Source organism: Uloborus diversus, chromosome 8 (genome assembly GCF_026930045.1).
Source record: "Uloborus diversus isolate 005 chromosome 8, Udiv.v.3.1, whole genome shotgun sequence".
Taxonomy (NCBI): Eukaryota; Metazoa; Arthropoda; class Arachnida; order Araneae; family Uloboridae; genus Uloborus; species Uloborus diversus.
Genome location: NC_072738.1, coordinates 146,846,666 through 146,857,197, shown reverse-complemented (window position 1 = coordinate 146,857,197; position 10,532 = coordinate 146,846,666). Strand labels below are relative to the sequence as shown.

At 35.7% G+C, this 10,532-nt stretch overlaps 1 protein-coding gene across 2 annotated transcripts in view; it reads left to right on the top strand.

Annotated features, from left to right (window-relative positions):
- Window positions 1-1,669: 1,669 nt before the first annotated feature.
- The window catches only part of LOC129227546 (neurogenic locus notch homolog protein 1-like), a 145,938-nt gene continuing 137,075 nt past the window's right edge, over window positions 1,670-10,532 (top strand). For both annotated transcript variants that reach the window (XM_054862125.1, XM_054862124.1), the window contains exons 1-3: window positions 1,670-1,767; window positions 4,900-5,019; window positions 5,735-5,836. In XM_054862125.1, coding sequence (XP_054718100.1) covers window positions 1,731-1,767; window positions 4,900-5,019; window positions 5,735-5,836 — 259 coding nt within the window. In that variant the 5' untranslated portion in view covers window positions 1,670-1,730. The remainder of the gene's footprint in view (window positions 1,768-4,899; window positions 5,020-5,734; window positions 5,837-10,532) is intronic.

Here is a 10,532-nt window from a genome sequence, read left to right as displayed (position 1 = left end):
CTTCCTTTCTCCTATTTTCAATCGGTTTTGAAATGGAATCGGCTAGAGATCCTAAATACGAAGAGATTGGACAACTTCTTAGCGGCGGCCATCTTATGTCCAAAGATGCTCACTGTCCGTAGACCGTAATGCATCTTCTGTCCCAAATATCACTGTAAATTGTATCGAAAAAGTTGGAAGTTAGTTATGATATTATGAAATGCAATGTGCAGATCACAAATATCTGTTTGTTTTCTATCTTTATGAACAAATTTTTGAGAAAAATTTTTTCTTTGTAAGCGCTATGACGATATGAAACGATTGGCGCTGGATTGAGACTTGGCGCTCACTCCGTTTAATAAAAATGCGAGGAGAAAAAAAAATCAGTCTGTTCTTCAAAGATTTCATGTCCTATATTCCGTGGGAAAGCTAAAAATTCACACGGCGCAGTATTTCGAGCTGACAACACTTGGACTAAACATGGCGGAGATCGGGGGGCCGTTGTCCAATCTCTCCGTATATAGGATCTCTAGAATTAGCCAAGGATGAGCGCCATCAGTGCTGTATTCATTTCGCATGAGTTTTCCCCTAAAAGTTTTTCGTTGAGAGGAAAAAGCGTTGCAGTAGGGCGTTTTAAAACAACCCTCTTGCTCACTTTTTTTGTTTATGAGACAAATTTTGCCATTTTGATGATGCTTTCCTAGCTACGTCACAAATTTCACGAAATGTGCGTCAAGTTGACGAATAGTTTACTCGGAGCATTTTTCACGAAGCCATTTCAACAAATTCGACCGAAGTTTCTTTTAGATTTAAGCATGAACAATGTACAATAATGTTTGGTACTGAGAGTGTGCAATAATGTTCAATAACTTTAATACAGAAATGACGCAATGGGGTTGTTTCCTTCAGTCAAAAGTTGTACTTTTTGTCACCGAAATTGATAGAATAAGCAAAAAAAAAAAAAAAAAAATCATGGACTCACAAGATACTTTTATTTTCCCAACAGTTATTTCTTAATTAATTTTTCAAAATGTCTGATTCTTCAAACAAGGCGTGGTCTTCATGACGTCACAAATGATGCACTATGGCGCATCTTTCTACCGCATTTCCACGTTATGATAATCTAGAAGCGAATTACAATTGCGTTCTACGCTTGCTATCAACTATATCGTTGCCAATACGCGTGAGTAAAGATGCGAATTAAATATTTTGAACCGTGAGTGGCAACACTGAATGGCATTTTATCATTTGTGATGCCATCGGCAAAAGCGATAAACGATGAAAAAGCACCAATTTAAGTAATTTTTTAAAAATATTAAACTTAAAGAAATTATTTAAAAAAATGTTCAGATTCTATGTTTTTAAGCATGCTCTTTCAGAAAAAAATACTTTTAAAATTTTGTAAACGACCCCATCAATATATTCATGTTGAAAATAGATGAAAGAAATGTTAACGAAGAATAAAAATAGCAAATTATTGCACATGCACGCGATTAAGGGTTGCAAGAAATCTTCTCTCTATAAAATGAAAGAAAACTGCATATTTTTTCTTAGATAATGTTCGATGTCATTAGCATTAAATCGGTGGTGGTTATAAACTTCATAGAAATGCAAAAAAAAAAAAAAAATCTACAAGAGATGCAGTTGAACTTTGTTTAAATAATTATAAATGGTTTTCCCCCACAGATTGTGACTGCGGGCCTTTGGCTCAAGGCTGTTATATTTCAGAGGGTAAGAAAGGGTGTAATTGCATGGACAGAGCTTACGAAAAAGATAACTACTGTTACGGTAAGTGTAAGCAAATAGTTTTGTGTAGATGCATTCACTCTTTTTATAAATCTTATTACTAAAAGCAAAGTGACTGTTCAGAAGACCAAAAGTGCCTCTCAACACTGTTTTAGCACATAGCCTGAAAACTCAAGTCTAAACAGGATAATTAAAGTGAAAAACCAACGTAAATAAAGCACAAATTCTCAAGAAAATAGAGCATATAACTGTTTTAAGGCTACAATAGAGCCTCTTCATCAGTGCAAAAAAAAAAAAAAAAAACGCTCAACCGCACAACAAGAAAGTCATGAGAGAAGTTAACTACACCACGGTGGACACCATTATATATATACCAAGTGGGTCAATCAATCAGCAAAATAGAAGTTGCCAATTGGTTGGTTGTCGTCTTTTATGTGTAAATTCCTATTGGTTGGTTATTTTTTATGTGTAAATTCCATTTGATATATTTATCGGCATTCACGTATCGTTGTTCAGTTCTGTCGACTTTTTGGTGTGGTTGAGTTTGTTTGAACTAATGTAGACGTTACATTGTAGCCCTGAAACAGCTATACGCTGTATTTTCTTTGGAATTGTAGTTTATTCACGTTGTTTCTTCACTTTCATTATATTGTAGCACAAAGCTCATTTGCTGAATAGGATGTTCTAAAAATATCGATCCATTTTCATGATCAGCATGTTCAGTGAAGGAAATGAATACATGCATAGAACAAGAAACGTATAAACATAGCAATTTACTTATCAACGCACACACAGGCAAACTTTCAGCCATTGAGCGAAGCGCCTGCTTTAGTTGCTGATCTGTGATGCTGCTTACTGCGTCCATAATCCTTACACAACTGATACAGACTTGCTAATTTAGCGCTGTTCACCAGATATTTGATGCAATCCCAAGCGAAGAAGTCAAAGGGTGTTAGGTCGGGTGGAGTCATTTAAATGGTGGATGCTTTCTGAATTTTCGCTTGTAAAGTTGACGCACCTCTTCATGTGCTTCATTACCCAGTTTTCAGGAAATGATGGTTATTCTTTCTTCTAATCTGGAAACCACACGATGGTGTAATAATAAGCAACATGAGAAAATAAATAAATAAGTAACAATCGAAAGAGCATTGTAGAACATTTTTATGGGCGCATAAATTATTTTCCCTCCCTTGGATCCATTTTTGAAACATGTGATCTTAAAGTGAGCCAAAACTGTAAAAAATGTCGCCAGATTTAGCGAGTTTCGGTGAGAAATGGATTACTTCTTTTCCCACGATTTGTAGATGAGTGCAGACGGTGAAAGTGCATGAAAATTTTCGCACCAAGTCTTTAAATTTGGGTTTTTTTTTTAATTCTGCAGACTTTAATACCTTTTATCTCGATAACGGACGGACATGGGCAAATGGTTTTTGCGTCAAAAATATTTCTCAGTGTGCTTTTTCGATTCAAACTTTTTCCTTTTTTAAACTATTAGTGTGGTTGCCTGTTTAGAGCATTTCTTCAAACGTGGTGCAAGAAAGCAATACATTGGTGTTTTCATGGAGTTGTATCGTTAATTTAGAAACACAATATGCAAATGCTTGGATTTATTGAAACACAAATCTGTATAATTTTTGCAACTACGAAGCAGTGCGCTACTGCTACAGAGGTAGTTGTCATATAATAAGTGAGACTACATTATGAACTTACTATTGCGCTTGGCTCTGATTAGCTTTGAAATGCAACATGACGTTCTGAAGGGAGGAACTAATAACCAAGAAAAAAACCAGTCAGACGAAAAAAGTTGTTTTTCCAGAAAAGTCATTCTACGTCATATTACAATATGAGATTTGAAAAAATCGTCAAATGTCTATGACAATAAAATCGTGTCGAATGATAAAATCATAATAAGTATTTCTGGCTTTTACATTTGGTTTTGGACTGACGGTTTGATTTGGCATAGATTGCCAATTACGAAGAAAGACATCACTGTCTAAAATTATATTTTTCTGAAATTGAACATTAGCAGCTTCAACTCTTTCAAGAATTAAACCACGTTAACAACTAAAGAAATGCTTTTTTTCCCTTTTAGAAAAAAGCCGTGTAATAGCGCTTAAGATTCATTTTTTTAAAAAAAAAGTTGGACAACTTGTAATAAAGTAAACACACTAGTAGTGGCCAGTGCTTGATTGTGCTTCAGTAGTGTTCACTTTAAGATATATATATACTTGAAAAAAATAGTATTCCAGGTTTCCCAATGGATTCAAACGTGCTGGAGGTAATGCCTCCTGCACGTTGGATGCACTTTTGAATCTATTGGGAGACCTTTAATCCTATTTTTTTTTCAAATATAAACTTGAAGTGGCCACTACTGAAACACTGGCCACTACTGGAGTGTTTACCTTAGTTGATATCTTTAATTTTCATAAACATTTCGTGATATGTCAGTAGTACTGTGCTAAGAGAAAGTGAAACATATTTTTGCGTCTCTGACCGCCGCTGCTTTCGTGTTTTTTACATGCCTAACGCAATTGCTCATATTTTTAGTATTTGTGTCCTGGTTCAGAATACAGATGCTTTAAAATTGCAATAAATGACATTTAATCAGCGGGAACAGCCAGAAATTTCACGATAACCTCCAGTTGTACTATTTTCATCATGCAAATATAATCAAGTATTAAATTTGACAAAAGTTTTTGAGCACGATTGCTTATTGCTTTCATTCGACTGTTTTGATGTCCTATGATTTTATTTTCCCACCAGCATCCTCTGCAGCATCACCGCCGACCGGCTCCTCACGATGCTGCTCCTATAGCGAAAGTCATCTCCGGGTTGCGTCAATATCCTACACTTACACGCATACATACACGCACGTACAAACAAACACATACACACACATCCATACACCTACACACATACACACACATACATACAAACGCCTACACATACACACACACATACATACAACTACCCATACACACTCATGTCTGCACACAGACACAAACACATATGCCTACACACACATACACATTCCCCCTACCACAAACACTCATACACACAACTACCCACACACTCATACCTGCACACAGACACAAACACACACACACACTCGTGATTGCGAAAAACACAATTTGAATTCGAGATGTCAAAATTCAAACTAATTTTTTTTTTCAGACTGTGCTTGTGGCGAAACTAACGATAGAGACTGGCGGAAATGCTATTTCGATTCAAAGTTAAAAGAAAAGATATGTAACTGCAAACCCAACTTCAGTCAACTCGAGGGTGTTTGCGAATGTAAGTGATATTGATAATCCCTTTTAGTATATCCTGAAGCATTTTACGGAACATATCCTTTGGGGCCGTTCATTAATTACGTAAGGGTCCCGAGGGGGAGTGGGGTTTACAAATATCTCTACATATCCTTACTTTGGGGATAGAGAGGGGTCAAACCCATACTTACGTAATATTTTCCATATCGTTATATTAGAAATCGCCCGGTCAAGTGGTTTAGAAGAGCTCATGTTTCATTTGCTTCTGGAAGGTAAAAAACGTATTGGGATAAGCTGTTTTTACTTGTTTTACAAAGAATGAATAGTGTAAAATATAATTAAAGAATCACACTATGCATGGCATGTTTTATTTTTAATTAGCATCACATCATATACCATATTTGAAAAATAAAAATCTTTGATTTACGACAAGCTGGGAGTTTTAGTGTGACTGATTCTTTTTTAACAACATTTTATTATTTTGATAAACGAAATGGAATCTTACGTAAGAATAGGGGGGGGGGGGAGTCTGAAAAATCTTACTACCCTTACATGGGGGGAGAGGAGTCAAAAATTGTCAAAATTATCCTTACGTAATTAATGAATGGCCCCTTAACGAAAAAACAAAACAATGATTCATCTTAACAGTAAAATTGAGCAATGCATGAAAAAGTGAAGAAATCCTCCCTATACTTGCTCTTTGTCCTGTTCATCATCTAATTGAATCTGTGTGTTTTCAGCCTGCTATTGTGGACCACAAAGCACGGGTTGCAACTTTACGAATGGAGGAATGAATTGCTATTGCAAGGAAGGCTTTGTACCAAAGAATGAATATTGCCAAGGTATGTTTTACATACTATAGTGTTCTGCATCAAACATTTTTCAATTTAGTGCCACCTTTTTGAAAAGTAGGGGAACGAGGGCAAAGTGAAATAGCTAAGATAAATTACTTTTTCAAAATAAACAAACTGGAAATTTATTCTGAAAATTATGGTACATAAAGAAAGAACAATATATTTTATAATAAACACAAATCTGTATATTTAAACAGAAGTTTTTTATTTTTCGCTTTAAATTTTTACCTCAAAAAAAAAAAAAAAAAAAAAAAAAAAAAAGAGGAGGCGGTTACTTTTCACTCCTTTTTTTTATGAGGCAAAGTAAAAAATAAATCATTTTTTATGAACTACTAGCCGCCTACGGCGACCAGCTGGTCCGCCTTTTTGCGCCAGGATTGCCGCCTTCGGCGGCTGCTTAGACAATTTAGCGACGGTATTATTAATGATTTTCTCTATATATTAATATTATCATTCGCCCTTTTACACCAATGTTGCCGCCTTCGGCGGCTGCTTAAATAAATTTCGTCGTGGTATCAATCAATCTCTATCTATCTATATCATTAGTAATTTGAATAAAATATCTTCTAGATCTATCTCCAGTTCCGTCGTTTGGAATATTTTTAAAGGAGGGGGAGGGGAGACACAAACGGTGTATTCTTCATGCAAAATTTGTCGAAAAATAACAAAAAGCACTTCCACTTTTATGTGAAAGCATTGTTTTTTCAAAGTCATGGTGTGTGTGTGTGGGGGGGGGGCATTGACACCCCGTTGAAGTTCCTTAAATGACGGGCATGTCTCCTTCTTGCTGTCCATCTACTATATCGACCTCTATATTTGTCTATCTATCTATACGATCTATGCATATCTACCTCTGACCAGTAATTAACAATCTTTTTTTATTTATATAAGTATTAATTCGAAAAAAACATTTTTTGTCCTCTCAATCTCTATCTATCTCTGCATCTACCTAATCTAACCGTCAATCCGTAACGGAAACAGAGATCGTGCCAAAAACCGCGGGCTTATTTAATTAATATTGCTTATTTAATTAAAAAAAAAAAAAGCTCTTTGTTCCCCCCATAGTATGCAAAAAGTAGCGCTTGCAAAAAGATAAAAAAACTAAAAAAAAAAGGTGAAGAGAAGGCAAACGATTTCAGTTGGATCACGTGATGCGATAAGTTCGGAACTCAGTCGGCAAGCGAAGAGCTCGCGTTGCGTTCTGCATTAAAAAAATTGTAAAAAAAAAACTATCGCGTATTTTTAAAAACTTTTTTCTTCTGAGGGGGGTGAAATGTTTTTACTATTACCAACTAAAAATTTAGAATTGAGGGTTCAATACTTTCTGCAGGATGGGTTTCGAAAAAAACTAAACCCAGAAAAAAATGCAAATTAAAGGTTTTTTCAAAAATTTATAAAAAATAGAAAAATTGCTCTATCTTCAAAATTTTTTCACTCATCATATTTAAAATTAAATTTCCTACACTATAGTACAAAAAATATTTGTGTGGTGCGATTTGTTCGGGGTCTGTGAGGTCAAAAGTACTAAAAAATGCAAAAAAAAAACACATAAAACATTAAATAACTTTTTTTCTAATTAAAATATCAAAAATCGAAGCCCGAGGTGCACATCTTTGGCAAAAACTGCATGTGTATACTAAATTTCATCTTTCTAGGCCTTACCGTTTTCCCGGGATGCGCGCCACAAACACACACACACACACACACAAACATCTTATTTTATTATATGTATAGAAGAAGATAGATTTTCTATTCAATTATTCAAGACATTTTTGGTCAAATAACGAGTAAATAAAAGAATAAATGAATAAATAAAAAGGAAATAAAGCAATAAACGAATAAATAAATAAATAAATAAGTCAATAAATGAGAAAAAATAAATCAGTAAATGAAATAGTGAATGGATAAGAACATAAGTATATGAATGAATAAGTATATGAATGAATAAGTATATGAATAAATAAAGATGAGAATTATTAAATGAAGAAATGTTAATGAAATAATTAATAAATGAACATGCAAGTGATTTGATAATTGATCGAATGAGTAAATGAAACGAACTGTTGCACTTTGCATCATCCACTTTGCCCCGCACTTGACTAACTGTACAAAGCATGTAAAATACAATTAAGCTAACTATTAAACAAATAAACTCTGCATTGAATAGTAGTAGGTGTCAATTAATATTTAAAACTTTAACAACAAGAAATTTATCATTAAATAACAAAAATAATTTTTGACTCACAACAAAATATTATACTATGAGTATCAGTTTTAGAAAAATGCTTGTATTATCATATTCCTTGATTTTCAGTTTTTTTTTTCACTGGAATAAATAGACTACATGTGTTACTACATAGTGAAAATACTATTTGATAGGTGGTGCTATAAGCAGAGTAAATATTTGAAAATTTCACTTTGCCCGTCTTTCCATCATATCTCACACACTTTTTATGGGGCTAAGCTACGTTCTACGCGGTGGCCATGGAAGGTGTTGGACGTCCCACTGATGCTCAGCGAACTAATTTTCAACAATTCTAGCACTATGTATAGTTGTATTATTGTGCATGAAGTATGTGTTGCCATCAGGATAAAAATGCAACATCGCGGGGTGCACTTGATCTGCCAGTATATCTAGGTATCGCATGGCTGTTTACCCTCGAGGAACACCAGGGAACCACTTCCATGCCAGCAGAGCATGCGCCATACCATGAATTTCCCTCCACAACCTTGCGCATTGCTAGCGACATTCTCTTGGTTTCTAATTCATTAGCCAGTGAGTGTGTTGATGTTTATATAAGTTAAAGCTCAATTTAGGCTATGACCATTAGCCCCCCCCCCCAAAAAAAAAAAACCTTTAACAGGAAAGATCAGTTTTATTACCTCCCTTTTTATGATTTAGTCAGCATTCGGGCGATCATACTCCTTGAAGATGTTGTGCCTAAATAAAATAGTATACATTTTGATTCTATAGTCTAAAAAGAAGAACTGTTTCTGATTCTATTGCATTAAATGAACATTTCATTAGTTCATTAAACACCCAGACTTTAATTAATCTGTAAAACATATACAGTCGAGCCTCGACTTGCGCGAGGGATGCGTTCCAAGACCCCTCGCGTAAGTCGAAATTTCGCGTTGTGGAAAAGGATGTGTTTACGAATTTTTTGTAAACATTCCTAGTTATTTTAGGCGTTTGTAAACACCCCTCAAACTGTTTTGAATTGGTTCTTAACTACAGTCAAGCCCGCTTATTAGAATATCGGATAAAAGAATATCCCGCTTTATATTGTAACGGATTCGGTGCGACTTCCACTTTCTTGAAATGAAGACACAGTTCTTGATAAAAACACAGGAAATTTATTTACACTATGTACAGGAAAGATCTTCAACAACTGCTAAATTATTCATCAGCAATTAAGCAATTATCACACAACACCGTAAACTCAACGTTTACACACGTATTTACTTCCAAATACGAAAACAACACAGCGAAATGCCTCGCTATCAACAGAGCAAAATGCTCTCCGTTCGGTTCGAAATCCTCAATCGAAACTAACTGTTTACCCATCGCTAACGGCTTAAATACACCGAAAAGAATTTTCCACAACATTCTACACGTTTCCTTCGGCTTCCCGAAATGCGTAGACCGTTATCAATGAAAAGAAAAAATAAAATAGGGGTCGTATATTTTAGCCATATGAAAAAGGGGTTGTATATTCATTACGGGAAACTATTTACAGGTTACGTTCCTACAATAATTACTATTTACAGAATTTGTAACATTGCCCCCTTCCTAAGGACTGCACGTCCCGGGCAGTACAATCCCCAGAAAGGGTGCCAAACTTCTATCACAAGTTCACAATTACACACATTAAATTATAACTAACAGATACAGAAAACACAATAATAACAAGAAATATTACTAAACATTAAAAGCAAAAATTATCTACAACTTTTATGTTATCAACCATGGTTGTTTACGTAATACTCATGAACTATGGCCATAGTATGGGGCTAACCGATCATAATGTACAACCCTCGGTTTTGCATTAGGTGATTTTTGGATCCTCACTACGACGTCATTTAGTCGGTTAACGACTTTGTAGGGTCCATCCCAATGCGACTGCAATTTGGGTGACAGACCTTTCCGTCGGATGGGATTCCATAACCAAACCTTGTCGCCTTCGTTGAATTCATGTCCAGTAGACCTTGTGTCGTATCGGGTCTTCATCTTCTCCGCCGCGATGTTGATTCGCTCTCGTGCGAAGTTATGAACGTCTTCCAACCGGGCCTGGAGATCCTGGATGTACTCCTCAGGAGATGAAGGCGCATCCGGAGGACGACCGAAGACGAGATCACAAGGTAGCCGAAGCTCTCGTCCGAAGAGCATCTGAGATGGGGCAAATCCGGTAGTCTCGTGGACAGCACTGCGGTAGGCCAGCAGGAACAAAAGTAACTTCTTGTCCCAATCCTGTTGATTTCTGGATACCATAAGCGAGAGATTATTTAGGATTGTGCGGTTAAATCTCTCCACCATGCCGTCCGATTGTGGGTGTAGTGGTGTTGTCCTAGTTTTCTCAATTCCGAAAATTTGACATAGGCCCTTAAACACAGCAGAGATGAAATTCCTCCCTTGATCGGAATGAATCTGCAAAGGTGTTCCGTATCTCGAGATCCAATGTTG